We start from the raw sequence: 13,750 nt of genomic DNA, 5'->3' as shown, positions 1-13,750 counted from the left end.
CTAGTCTTTCTGGGTAGGGGAGGTAAGATGCAAGAATGAAGGGAGGAGCCCGTGGGCAAGCTGCAGCTCCCTGGCTGTGGAAGGGTCTAAAAGACGAGTGTCCAGGACAGGTCTGTGAGCACAGAAGGCTGGGGCAGGGTGGTCACTGGGGGTGGAGGCGAGGCTTCTTGGGCCAGGAAGGGGGTCTCAGGGAGACAATTAGATGCATTTCAGGGACAGGGAGGCTGGATGTAGAGGGTGAGGGGCACAGTGGGCCCTTCCTTGAGGGGACCCGTGTGGGATGTGGCCACTCCTCCGTGCTCACACCACAGCAAGAGCCCGGGGAGGGTGTGTGGCCTGTGCTCCGTGCCCACAACAAAGGAGGCTTCAGATTCCCCAGGCAGAAGGGAGAATCCATGTCAGGGACAACTCAGGGCCCCCGCCTGTCAGCAAATCTGGCACCCACTCCACAGCTCCCAGGACAACAGGTAGGGGGCGCTCAGGAGGCCAGGAAGGGCTGCAGGGACCGAACTAGGTCCTGAGGGTGGGGGGAGCTGGCAACAGCAGGGGACACGAGCAGAGCGTGGAAAAGGGAGCAGGAGGCCGAGGTGATGCATGGGCAGGGCCACCTCATCCTCAGACACCCCCTGGCTGGACCCGGCGCGATGGGAGGCAGCCTCGGGAGCCACGGCCCAGGACGTGGGGAACCCCAGCAATGACCACACCCCTCTAAGAAAGGCTCCGGAGCTTTATTTAGTAACCAGGTAGAACAGCTCCTTACATCCAGGGTGTCAGTGTGGGCTCAAGTAACAGACAAGGCACTGGCTTCCCTTCTCCAGCTCTGGAAAAATCCAAGCCTGGCCACAGCACTGAAGTGGATTCACAGCAGACCCTGACCGTGACCCTGACCGTGACCACAGCCTCCGCAAGCACTGCGCACAGGCATGGCGAGTTCCAGCCACGAGGCCTCCGGATCCCCCGGGGACGGCACAGTGCCTCCTTGGAGCAGGGGGCTGGGCTCTGATCCCGGTTGGGGTGAGGGGAGAGAAGTGGCCTATGTCTTCTTCCTAGGCCTTCCGGGAGGGGGAGGGCGCTCCCCACTGCCCTCCCAGCTTAGCTGCCTGGGGACCTGCGGGGTGGGCCGGGCTCAGATCTGCGAGAACACTGGCTCTTGCTGCAGAGGCGGGCGCGGGGGTCTCCAGGCAGGAGGAGGGGACAGGTACTGCGCGGGAACCCCACTCGGGACTTTCCAGCGGGGCCCGGCGCCATCTGCCAGTTGTCTCTGGGACAGAGGAACCTGGAGGATGGATGTCTTCTCACAGTGGCTGGAAGCAGGCGCATGGGGTGGGGGCAGCCCTGCCTAGCTCATGTGCAGGGGCATCAGGCTGCATTCCTGAGGCGCCCTGGGCGGCGGGGGCAGGAGCGGGGCACTCCCCTAGTGGCTGCACTAGGAAGGAGTTTAAAACAAAAAAAAAAAACCTCCAAAACTAACTAGAAAATCTTTCCCTGAGAATACGATGGAGCATCACCCGCGTGCACGCGCAACTTCCGACCACAAGAAGCCTTGAGGGGGGGGGCAGCGCTGGCGACGCAGGGAAAGCGACACCACGGCTGCACGGCCCACACATAACGCATAACGGAGGCGGCCGAGGAGGAGATGGGCATGCTTCAAGCCCTGCGTCCGAGATGAGTCCGTGGGCACAGCCTAACATGGTGCCGCCCCTTGGTGCGGTTACTGGGAGGCGTAGGCCGGGCTCCAGAGCCCGGAGGGAGGGCTGGCTTTGCGACCAGGAGGCAGTGTGTTGAGGGAGGTGATCGGCGACTGGGCCGTGAGATCTAGGGAGGGAATTTTGAGAGACAGATAAGTGAGTGACAGCAGCAGGGACAGGCAGATGCTCCATAAAGCCCCAGCCACAGCACGCATGGCCCAACACCGCCAACTGTCGCGGGAATGACGCTAACGCTGCCCTGAGGCGACCTGGCCAGCAGAGGCAAATCCACACACACGGGCCAAGGGCATGACCCCTAAACTCCAGGGGCCCAGGCCTGGCCGGGAGAAGGCGTTATCAGTTACAGGAGGGAGCAAGCTGTATGAACATAGACTCTGACAGCAGCAGCGGGCGCTGGCGTGTGTGGGGCCAGTGCAGAGGCCCTGGTGTGGCTCCACAGGGAGCCAGAGGGAGCAGCAGCTGGGACACGGCCCTGAGCGGCACCAGCACAGGGGAGAACGCCCTCACATGGGAGTCGGGAGACTCAGGGCTGCTGTGTGCAGTTACCATGGCTGGGCACTGCAGTTCTAGAAAGAGAGGTGTCCCCTGGAGTCAGGCAGGGTCACAGGCCCAGGAGCCCCTTGAGGAAGAGCTGGGCCACACAGTGCAACCCCGGAGCAGGACTGCCCTGCTCCGCATGTCCGAGTCAGCCACTCCTCCTGCGGGAGCCCACAAAGGGGAATCTGGTCTGCAGGTGCACAGCTCCCTGCCACCGCCCCATCCACCCCACCCCGGATCTGCCCTGCCCTGGGCCGGACCTGCTGAGGCTGAGGGGCTACTTACAGTGGGGACTGTGCCGCGGGCTGGCTCGGGGCGTGAGGGCTGGCGACATGGCGAGCTCCCGGGGTGCGCAGACCGTGTGGTAGGCTGCAAGAGTGCACAGCTGTCAGCACAGCGGGGGCCGGGGATGCACACACACATACTCCCAGGCCCCTGCCCCTGCCTCACCTATGATCATGACGGCCGTCCCAGCCAATAGGGCAAAGAGCGTGAAGAACATGACTTGGTAGGAATCCAGGAAGTGCTGGAAGAGGCTGGCCCCATCTGCACCAAAGGAAAGAAGTGTCCCAACACTGCCAGGGCGGGATGGGGTCCCCTGGCGCTCCTGCATCTGCGGGGCGGGGGGGGGGGGGGGGGAGGCAGGCCAGCCCACACACGCGCCTGTCTCAGCCCCAGGGCAAGGCGGCCTGCCTCAGGCCGGGGCAGCAGTCCGAGCTATCGCCACTCAAAGCAGACCCCGTCTTGCCGAGACTCGGCTTCCTTCCAGGGCTGCCCCTCTGGCACTGCTGTGGAGCCAGCTCAGGCGCTGGGGGGCCGCAAGCCTGCCGGTGGCCCACCCAGGAGGCTGCCTGGGCCCGGCGCCTCCCAACCTCCACCCTGATGTGCTGCTGTTGTTGGCCCTCCGCCTCCCCAGGCTGCTGCAGCCACGACACGTTCCTGCTTGGCAAGAGGCACGTGCTCGCCTCATCGGGGACCCTTGCGTCCGCCCTGGCCACTCCCACCAGGCAGCCAGACCTGACCACGCCTCCGCCCACAGCTCTCCCTGCCTCTGCCTCCCGGAGGCCCCGCTGGCGCAGCCCCTTGGAGCTGCACAGAGAGGAGACGAAGCCCTCCCTCCCCCCTCACCCTCCCTCCCCCCTCAGCTGCTTTTCTACCAACACCTTCCCCCTGCGTGGGCAGCGCGGGGGCCTCTCCCTCATCCGCCTGGCACAGGGTCCGGCCCCCAGAATCCATGAGTCCACGCCTCCAGCAGCACTCCCACGGGGCACCCACTGTGAGCCACGCGGGGCCTTCTGAGAACTGGCCCCATGGACTCCACAAGGACGCGCAGGAGCCCTCGGGATGACGCCGCGGTGTGCAGGCGGCAGCGCCGGGGGTAAGAGCAGGGTGCAGGTGTTGGGAGTGAGGCCCGAGAAGGCAGCATCTGAGGGAAGGTTCGCAGGTGAGGGTGTGGGGAACAGCATCCCAGGCGGAAGGAACAGCAGGTGCAGGGGCTCGAGCTGGGGCCTTACATGTTCCAGGAACAGGAAGGCCAGAGCGGCTACAGCAGGGGTGGCGTGGGTGAATGAGAAGGGACTGGGGGCGGGGGTGCAGGCCCCGCAGGCCGCAGGGGCCGTGGTAGAGGCATGGGCCTCAGCCCGGATGGAGGTGGGACAGCCTACACTCCCGACCCCTCTGACACGCCCGGGCCGGCTGCAGCTCAACCCTCCCTGCTGGCCCTGTTCCAGTGCCAGTCTTGCCTCACGACTCACAAGGACTGGGCCCGCGGCGGTCCATCACGAAGGCCACAGTGACCGGGATGCTGATGGCCTGGCTGGTGGCGGGGCTGGAGAAGGTCAGGGCGGTGGACAGAGGCCCCTGGCTGCCGGCCGTGGGGTCCGAGACGCCGACCGTGTATGTGATGAAGCTGGGCAGTCCAAAGGACTTCTCCTTGGCGAAGGCCAACACGGCTGGGGACCCGGATTTCACCTGGAGAGAGGTCGGGGCTGGGGGGCGGTGCTGGTGGGCGGGCCAGCGGCTGTGTCCAGCCCACCTCTAGGCATCCCTCCTAGGACCTGCCTGGCTCACCCCTTCTCAGCAGTTGCTGACCCGGGGCCACTTCAAGAGGGCTGCACTCAGTCTGCACACCAGGGGGCAGTGTCTACTCTCCGGGTGTTTCTTAACGAAAGGGTACCTCGGTGCTGTTTTTAAAAAGGCTAAAGCAGCACAGAGCACCGAACACTGCTCTCCTCTGTTATGGGCCTAGTTCCTGCAGCCGCAGACCGGGGAAGCCCGGCCAGCAGCAGTGAGCCACAGCAAGATGGGAGAAGAAGCAGCAGCCCAGACTCCTCTAACTTCCCACACCACGCCAGCTCACTCTCCCCTGCCTGGCCAGGCCCCAGCACCCTGCTGACCACTGGCCACCCATGTAGCAGATGGGAGAGGAGGGGCTGCAGGCGGGGCTTCATCCTGGCTCCTGGGCCCTGTGCGAGGTCCCTCCCCCAACCCCTGGCCCTCATCTGCACAGCACACGCAGGGTGAGCACAAACTGCGCCAGGCGGACCTCTGAGCTGGGGCCTGTAGAGATCATGGCGAAGGCCACAAGTCTGTACACTGTCCCGTGGCAACGGTGCTGAGCACGGAAGGGAAGAGCGGGAGGGCCGGCCCAGGGCCTCCTCTGCTCTTCTTCCTCCCTGAGGCCGCCAGCCCCACCCGCCCCCCTGGCCCTGCCTGGCGCGATGCTGCCCACCTCCAGGTTCTCCAGGACCTCGGCAGCTCCGAAGACTTTGACCTCTGAGCTGGTGTAGTGGTTGCTCAAAAGGATTTCGGCCTGGTCGGCATACAGCCCTGGGCTGAAGGGCACCTCGGCCCCGACCTGCTCTGCGGAGAAGTGGCTGCCGGGGAGCGAGGCAGTGACCACCAGGGCCGTCTTCTTCAAGCTGAGGTGTCTCTGCTGCTTGTCCGTCAGCCTGTGCATGCTGACTGAGCAGACGTACTGGCCTGTGGAGACAAGAGTGTTCCACCTTGTCCTCTCTCCCACCTGTTTGGCTCTCTGCCTCTCAGACTGGGGGACTCCTACACATCCTGCGAGCCCAGGAAAGAAGTCACCTCCTCCAGGAGGCCTCTTGGGAATCCCCATTCAGGACCAGAGCCCAGCTAAGATATCCACTGTGTGACTAGAGGTCCCCTCTCACTGTCTCACAACCTCCTAAACTGCAGATCCACCCCCAAGGGGCACTTCTGGGGCAGGAAGCAATGTCGGCTCACCAGCCGGCCTGGCCTAGAGAGGCTGAGTAAATGAAGAAAAGATGGCGTGACCCCACATCGGGCCACAGGTCCAGTAGGGGCAGCCCCAGACACTGCAGAGGCCCATGAGGCGTGGACTGTCCCTACTCTGGTCCCCAGCCCGCCCACCACACCTGACCCGGGGTGGACACACTTGATGGACTGAACACTGCTGAGCAGCTCCTGGCGAGCCCTGTGAACCCAGAAGTGGGAAGCCTGGGCTGGAGGCCCTACCACGGCCACATCAGTAAGCGGCCCCCAGACGAATCAGCTTCTCTGCTGCCCTAGGCATGGGCCCAGCACCCAGTGTGCCCGCAGGAGGCATGTCTGTATCTCAGAAAGTGGCCCCTTCGCTAGAAGCTGGTGGGCCGGCAGCCACTCCAGCCACAGTGCTGGCCTTCAGCCCCGCTGCTCTGGCTTCTGGGCTGGGGAGCAGCCAGGCTTGGGTTCAACTGCCCTGCCGTGCGGTTTAGTAAGAACTCCCCCACCTGCCTCTCTTCACCCTCCTACAGCCACTGTCCCCATTTCCCCGAGGGCTGGGCAGAGCACAGGAGGAGCAGCACAGCTTCTCAGCTCTGACCTGTGCGTCCTCTCTGCTGGGGACAGCAGTTACTAGCGATCACCACGGCCCAGTGTGGGGACGTAAACCCTTCCTTCCGGCACAAGAAGCTGGAAGGAAGCACACGGCCCTGGGCAGTGCTCTGGGTGACCTCTGCCCTCTGGACGGATGGTCGCCTGGAAGGAAGCACACGGCCCTGGGCAGTGCTCTGGGTGACCTCTGCCCTCTGGACGGATGGTCGCGGTGAGTAAAAGGCACAGGAGACCCCAGGCATTGCGCAGGGCCGCCCTCACGCTCACGCCCCTGCAGCTTTACCCAGAGCAGCGTCGAAGCCCGGCTCCACGGTGAAGATGTCCCGCGCGGGGAAATCGAAGACATCTTGCTTGAAGCGGAGCTGACAGCCGATGAGCGACTCCGGGTGCAAGGCCTGGATGGCGTGCGTCTGCGCTGGGGAGCACGTGCCTGGAGGTGGGCAGCGGGGGAGAAGGGCGTGGCCAGGTCCGCTGAGGCCCTGGGGAGGCGGTCCGGGTGGGAACGCACCTGCCTAAAAGCTGGGCGATGGGGCCGCCACTTTGTGGGCACGGGGCCCCGCTGAATCATGGGTAATTTCAGGTCAGAGTTGCAGCATCTGTTCTAGAGCATGCATCGGAGGCACGGCTCACGTACCAGCCCCACGACTGCGAGCAGGGAGATGAGACATTGACCTGCGGGGGTTCGCAGTGCCTCCGCCCTCCTGCGCGGCCTGGGCAGCTCGGGGGTGAATGTACCCAGCACATCCCACTCATCAGCACAGAAGTGGTGCTGTCTAATCCCACCGGTTAAGTGGTTTTGAGGAAGACCCGGCCTGTATTGACTTATTTATTTCTGCAGCTGCTGTCAGGGACTGTCGCAGGCAGCAAGGGAGGCGGGATGCTCTATGCATGGCTTGGGAGAGGTAATTATAAAAGGCAAAACCGGCCGCCAGCTCTGCTCTCATTAGATTCTGCCATTAATGGCGGTGAACAGTGGCCTGGAGCTGAAATCACATCTCCAACCCAGAACGAGGCAATTTCTGGGTGCTTTGATGAGGATTCCTTAGACTGGTTCAGCTTGGGAGGAAGAGAATATCTAAAAGCTGCGAGGAGCAGCCAGGCTGGGTCAAAGGATGGGGCCGCATGCTCTCCCTGGAGCTGGCAGGAATATGACCAAAGGAAGCAGGTGAAGCCGTCAGAGGGGCCCAAGAAGCCATCTCCTCCCCTACCCCACCCAGACTACCCAGGCCCGACCACCACACCTCTGAGGTTGGAGCTTCCATCTCCACCCCGACCCCGCTCAGACTACCCAGGCCCGCCCACCACACCTCTGAGGTTGGAGCTTCCATCTCCTCCCCGCCCCCGCCCCCGCCCCCGCCCCTCTCCTCCCTGCCCCACACAGACCAGACTACCCAGCCCTGCCCCCCACACCTCTCTCCCTGACCCTGCCCAGACTACACAGCCCCGCCCACCGCACCTCTGAGGTTGGAGCTTCCATCTCCCACGGCAACAGTCACTCTGGAGGCTGCGGCCTCCTGGAAGTCGGTCTCGATGGGGTGGACACGATGGGCCACGATCCTCTGAGGGACCCCGACAACTATCTGGGACGGGACAAATGGGGCCAACTGTGTGTGCTGCCTTGTGCTGTGCATTTCATCACCTCACCCTGCAGCCTAGGACACGGGTGGGACCCACTCCCAGGTAATAAGACTGAGGCCCCATGCCTAAATGTCTGGCTTCCTCCTCCTCCTGCAACCTGCAGGAGGGTCTATGGCCTTCACCTTGCCCTCTCTTGCTTGCCCACCCTACGGCTGCAGCACAGACTAAGCAAGCCGTCGGGTTACACTGCGGGATTCCATGTGGCCCAAGCTGCCTCTGTGGAGGCAGCGGGTCTGGACCCCGGCTAGCCTCTGCTCAAATGCACTCTCGGCTGGAGATGAGAGGGAGAGTGGTCTTGTTCGCCTCCAGAGAGACCAGAAGGCTGACTCGCCTCGGCTGGAGGTTCCACTTTGCCAATGGCTGGGCTGCCCCGCCCACGACGGCAGCTATAGCCAGGCTCGGCAGCCACTGCACAGGCCACCTGTCGTGACACAAAGTTCAGAGGGAAACAGAGGCCTGGAAGAGAGAACCGGTCCCCACCCCAGAGCCCAGAGCCGGGGTGGCCAGTGCTAGACTCATGACTGCCAGCCCGCAGCGGCCAGCACGCAGCTCTCTTAAAGGAGCAGGAGCCGCAGGACACAGGTTCACTCCCACCATGCCTGTTCTGCCACCTCACAGCTCCTCCCTGCAACGGCCTCATTTGAGTCACTGCAAGGCGTCTATACAGGGAGCCCCTTGGATCCTGGCAGCCTTGGGGGTCTGGACCTATCCCCCACGGACACCGAGGGATGGCAGAGCTGAAAGCTGAGGATTGCAGGCCGAAATCCCACCTCCTTGTAGGTCCTCAGGTGCCCCGCGACCTCGTAGTAGACCGTCACGGATCCCGCAGCCCGGGCCACGGCCACACCGGTCTTGGGGTCAATGTCGAGGATGCTGCTGGCTGAGGAGCTCCAGGTTCCTGCGAGGCCTGGGAAAGAAGCCGGTGTCCCCGTCTCACCCACGTCTGCACACTCTGGCCGCAGCCCACCTCACCTGGCTGACCACTCGAGCCTCGGCACTGGCCCCCACTGCCCAAGGGGGCTTCCTCAGCACCAGGAGGGGACCACACTGCCCACTCCCCATGCTCCTGACTCCCGCCACAGTAGGCCCCTACTGCACCTGCTCTCTCCCAGGCTGCAGCTCCCCACCCCCCGCCTTGCTTCCCTGCTTGGACTCGCTCCATCGTCCTTGCATGAAGCATTGCCTGGCCTCTGATCCCAGGCCCAGCCCCCTGCAGGCCCTCCCCACCCCCCGCCACACACACACACACGTTAGCAATCCCTTTTTAGCAAGCAGAAAACGTCTCAAGCTGGGAGCTGTCACTAGACAACACTTCTGAGTTCAAAGTCAATCTCATTATACCACAAATACCATAAAAGAACTCAACAATAACCACCTTCTATTTATGGCACATTACGTTCATTTCTCTGTAAAGGTAGTGTTTAATTTTCTTTTAAAATGAATTTAATGAGTTTTTTTTTAAAGAGAGGAGCCAATCTAAAGAAGAAACTAAGAAGGTAATTGCACATGGAGCAGACACAGTCAGGTGGTTTGACAAGAGCTGAAACTTGGGATCCAGTTTTGGCTGAAGTCTCCAGAGCAACACCGTCTGTGCAGTGGCTCCGGCTGTGGAACTCATTAAAATGACCAATCAGGCTCCTTATTGCATCAGACGAGTACCAAGCGTCCCCTTGCTGGAGGCCACAGTGCCAGGCCAGGGGGGTGACAGTGGGCATTTCCACACAGCAAGGGGTGGCAGACCTGCTCCAGAAGGGGTCAGAGTCAGGTATGGGGCTGGGTGGCCCCCAGGATCTCTGCTGTTCCATCTGGCCACGGGTGAAGGTGACGCAGCCAATGACACATGGTGAGTCTGGGCCTTCTAAGAGCCGCAAAAGCCAGCAGCAAGCTGGAGCCCGCCCACCCCGGGGACGGTGTCCACCCCTGCTCAGGAGAAGTGGCCCGCAGGCATCTGCCCACTCCCTGCTGGGCATGAGCCGAGACACCAGGGGTTTCCCCGAGCAGGGTCCCGCTCACCTTCGAGGCCGATGAGGACGGTGGACAGACACAGGACGTCTCCCACCACCGCCCCTCTGGGTAGCTCGGGGGAAATGGCCTGCAGCACGGGCAACGGCACGAAGTCGGAGAGGCCCAGCTGCTGCGAGTCCCACACACTGAGCAGTGTCAGGCCCACGCTGACCGTGCGGACCACGCAGGTGTCGTTGGTGGCGCCCTTCCCAATCTGCACGAAGTCATCTCTGGTGCAGGAGACAGACAAGGGCCTCAGTCCCAGAGGAACACAGCCAGGTCCTCCGCTGGGCCTTACGCTCCACTCCGCTCTCAGACACAGCCCCAGGGCACCTGTGCCAGCAGCTGCTCCAGGGGAGCGACCACAAGTCACAGTACAGCAAACTTGACCTCTGACCTCACCACTTGCCTGTGGTCTCCCCCTTGGAGCTGGAGGGTACCCCGCCCCGGACAGGGGTCCTCTCAGTGAATGTGCACATCTAGCGGCCCCCGGGGAGCCACCACTGCGGGTCTGGGTGCCACTCTGGGAAGCACTGCAGGAGGCCAGGGTGGAACTATAGCTCTCTTCCGGAGGCTCCCCCTTTCTGCATGCCAGGGGCGAGGCTGGAGTCGGACTTCCAAAGGGTCAGACTGAAAGAGCTGCCCATGGGGCTTGAACCCCATGTCCGGCTGTTTGGCCCTGGGCAAATGGCTCGCCTTTTCTTGGCCTCTGCACCTGGGCTGCGGTGAGCAGTCAGAGCAGTGCCTGCACTCCCTTCTGGCTGAAGCCTGCACATGCCAAAGTAGGGGTTGTGTTCACCCCACATTTACAGCTTCTAGAAGCGAAGATTTGGGGCTGATGTCGTGGCGCAGTAGGTTAATCCTCTGCCTGCAGCACCGGCATCCCACCTGGGCACCAGTTCTAGTTCCGGCTGCTCCTCTTCCAATCCAGCTCTCTGCTATGGCCTGGGAAAGCAGTAGAAGACAGCCCAAGGGCCTGGGCCTCTACACCTGCGTGGGAGACCTGGAAGAAGCTCCTGGCTCCTGGCTTTGGATTGGCGCAGCTCTGGCCACTGTGGCCATCTGGGGAGTGAACCAATGGAAGGAAGACCTTTCTCTCTGTCTCTCCCTCTCACTGTCTGTAACTCTACATCTCAAATAAATGAATAAAATCTTAGAAGCAGCAGCAGCAGCAGCGAAGATTTGCATCTACAGATGGTGGGGATGGACTAACAGGCCAGAACACTTCTGCCTCCTCCAGGGTCCACCTATCATGGGCTTGTGGAAATCTCAGAACAACCCTGGCCTCTGCGTTCTGCTTTTGCCCTGTAGGGGTCACTGCCTCCAATCACTTCCTGCCACACAGGAATAAAGAAAGGGGTTGGGCCGGGCTTCCTCCCTCCACCACACACCTTGTGTTTCCTGGCAGAGCCCCCTGGGGCACGGCGTGTGTTCCCCCCCAGCCCCCTGGGAACCACACACAAGAGACAACCCACTTCAATGGCATTCGCCTCTGCTGTGACCCAGCATCTGTACCCTGCTGGTCCAGACAGGACCTCACCAAGGCAGAAGCAGCACCCGCACCCTACCTGTTGGTGGCAAAGTTGAGGACAGAATTGTGAGCATGGAAGATGTCCCCAGAGTTGTCATGGGAGTGGACGGTGAAGGTCACGGTCATCCCCAAAGGCAGGGCGGCCAGGGCCTCGTTGTTCTGGGTGTGCAGGGCAGGGCTCATGGAAATCCTCAGGTAGGACACAGGAGATACCTGCAGGACCACACACAGGCAGATGACAACCTGGGCCAGGAACGGGGCTCCCCTACAAACCTGCCCCGAGCAGGTCCCGATGACTGCACCCCTCGGACTTTCCCAACCCAGTGACAAGGTTCCCATCACCCACCCAGCAGGAGTCATAGCCCAGGACTTTGGAAAACGAGATCGCCATCCCCACTGCTGGAAAATGCCCTGGGCTCTGAATGCTCAGGGCCCTGGCTCCTGGGACAATGCAAAGGGAAGTGATGCTCTCTGGGATGCAGGAGTGGGGGACGTGGCAGGGGCCTGCAGGGGCTGCACGTGGAGAAGAAAAATGCTGGCTGGGGTCCACAGCACCAGCTTCACAAAAGGGGTGAAGTCTCCTCGGGCTCCAGGCTGGCCGAAAAGCGGACGATAATGCAGCAGCTGGCACGGGAGGAGCAGGCGGCCAACCTCAGTCACGCAAACACTAGGCTGGGAGGCTCCCTGCAGGCAGAATAGGGTCCCACAGCCCAGGCAGGGTCTAAACACGTAAGCAACTGCACAACCTTCCTTGCCTTCTGGGACCCAGAACCCGGCGATGCGAGTCGGAGAGAAAATCCTGTTCAGGATAAACGCCAGGACTTGATTCTGGGGCGCCCAAGGAGAAGGCGCACAGCTCAGTAGCAGGAAGTGCTGTGACACGGTGCAGACACGGCTTGAGCCAGGTGAACGCTGATGTCACCTCCACTCTGAGCCTCAGCACCCTGGCCTGTAAAATGGCCACTTCATCCTCAACGCTGCCATGTGCGCCTCGTGCCACAGGCAGAGGCTCGTGTGTCGGGCACCCAGACCGTCATCCGAAGCTCTTGAGAACTGGCCGTGTACCAGGCCCCGGGTGGTCCCGGACAGCAAGGGCCCCTCACTGGGTGGCAGAGCAGCCAGGACCTGGGAGCTTGGACCACTCGTCCGAGTCTGCAGTGAGGTAGTTGGAGTCCCTGACCTGTGTCTCCAATTCTGATGGACAGAGATGGAGCTAGGACGACTCTGAGTGACTCTGTTTTGTTGTGTTTCTCTTTGAGAGACAGAGAGAGAACAACAGAGAGAGTGAGCTCCCATTTGTAGTTCACTCCCCAGAAGGCTGCACTGCCTGGGGCTGATGCTGGCCACTCAGCACTGGAGGTGGCAGGAACCCAGTCACTTGAGCCACCACCACTGCCTCCCAGGGTCCACACTGGCAGGAAGCTGGTGTCAGGGGCCACAGGAGGGTACTGACCCCAGGAACTCAGACCGGGTGTCTCAATCTCGGGGCCCAGGGCCTGCCCCACCCACCATGGGATTCTCAAATGCATCCCTAGCTCGTCTCACGGAGGAAGGTGAACACGGTGGCATCCACAGCAGACCCTACCTTTACAGCAACAATGATGGTCTGGTTGGCCCCGAAAGGCTCCTGGGCAACCACTTCCAGTGTGGACATCCCGATCGCAGACCCCGCCGCAAGGAAGCCCTTCTGGTCAACGCGCACCACGGGCACCTTCTCAGGCCCATCCAGGAGTCGGTAGCTCAGAGAGGCCACACTGTCCCTTTGGGAAACAGAGACGGGTTTGGAAGGCGGCAGCGGGTAAGGCTGCAGTGCTGGGGACCCGCGGCCTACAGCTCCCATCTGCCCCTGCGACAAGAGAAACGTCCAGTCTCGGCCCCGCAGGGCCATCAGTCGTCACGGCGGGAAACCTAAGTCAGAAAGCCACGGGCTCCAAGGACAGCGTGGCAGGCAGCTCGTGGCTCCTCCCACATCCCAGGGCAGCGTGGGCTGCAGTCAGCTAGCGGGGAGCGGCCACCAAGAGGGATGCGACTAGTCCATCAGTGCCCAGGGACACTGCAGCAGCAAATCCTTGTCAGTTTGCTAAAATGAGGCAGCTGGGCATGAGCGGGACAGGACTTCAGGCCAGTCCTAACGGTCCCTGCCGGCAGCCGGGGCCCGCCGCATCTCCTCTATCAAGGTGGGGAGGGGCGGGCGTCAATTTTCTGGGGCTGCAGCTCAGGGGGGTGTCTGCATGCCACTGGCTTTGCCCACAGGGGAGGAGCCACATCAGACAGCATCTTACACTCTGCATGGTCACTGGTATGGAAGAGAACAGGAGGCAAAGCCTCTGGCCCCTGGGCTGGCCACCTCTCACCTCCCTCCCTGCCCAGCCCCACAGCCCCTGCAGACTGAGCAGGGGTACTGCCTCTGCGGGCACGTCCCCATTCCCTTCCTCACAAACCAGGTGCTCCTCTCCATCCTGCCGCACCGATT

The 13,750-nt window shown here is 62.2% G+C and overlaps 1 protein-coding gene across 1 annotated transcript in view; it reads right to left on the bottom strand.

The window, feature by feature from the left end:
• Nucleotides 1-709: 709 nt before the first annotated feature.
• NUP210 (nucleoporin 210) overlaps nt 710-13,750 on the bottom strand; it is an 89,136-nt gene continuing 76,095 nt past the window's right edge. Inside the window, exons 30-40 of the mRNA XM_051852612.2 lie at nt 12,863-13,037; nt 11,315-11,490; nt 9,756-9,976; nt 8,513-8,649; nt 7,561-7,684; nt 6,388-6,534; nt 4,978-5,228; nt 4,001-4,217; nt 2,697-2,792; nt 2,532-2,615; nt 710-1,815 (exon numbers count right to left, since the gene is read on the bottom strand). Coding sequence (XP_051708572.2) covers nt 1,712-1,815; nt 2,532-2,615; nt 2,697-2,792; nt 4,001-4,217; nt 4,978-5,228; nt 6,388-6,534; nt 7,561-7,684; nt 8,513-8,649; nt 9,756-9,976; nt 11,315-11,490; nt 12,863-13,037 — 1,732 coding nt within the window. The 3' untranslated portion in view covers nt 710-1,711. The remainder of the gene's footprint in view (nt 1,816-2,531; nt 2,616-2,696; nt 2,793-4,000; nt 4,218-4,977; nt 5,229-6,387; nt 6,535-7,560; nt 7,685-8,512; nt 8,650-9,755; nt 9,977-11,314; nt 11,491-12,862; nt 13,038-13,750) is intronic.

This window comes from Oryctolagus cuniculus, chromosome 10, assembly GCF_964237555.1.
Source record: "Oryctolagus cuniculus chromosome 10, mOryCun1.1, whole genome shotgun sequence".
NCBI lineage: Eukaryota > Metazoa > Chordata > Mammalia > Lagomorpha > Leporidae > Oryctolagus > Oryctolagus cuniculus.
This window is presented reverse-complemented; position numbering and strand designations above follow the sequence as displayed.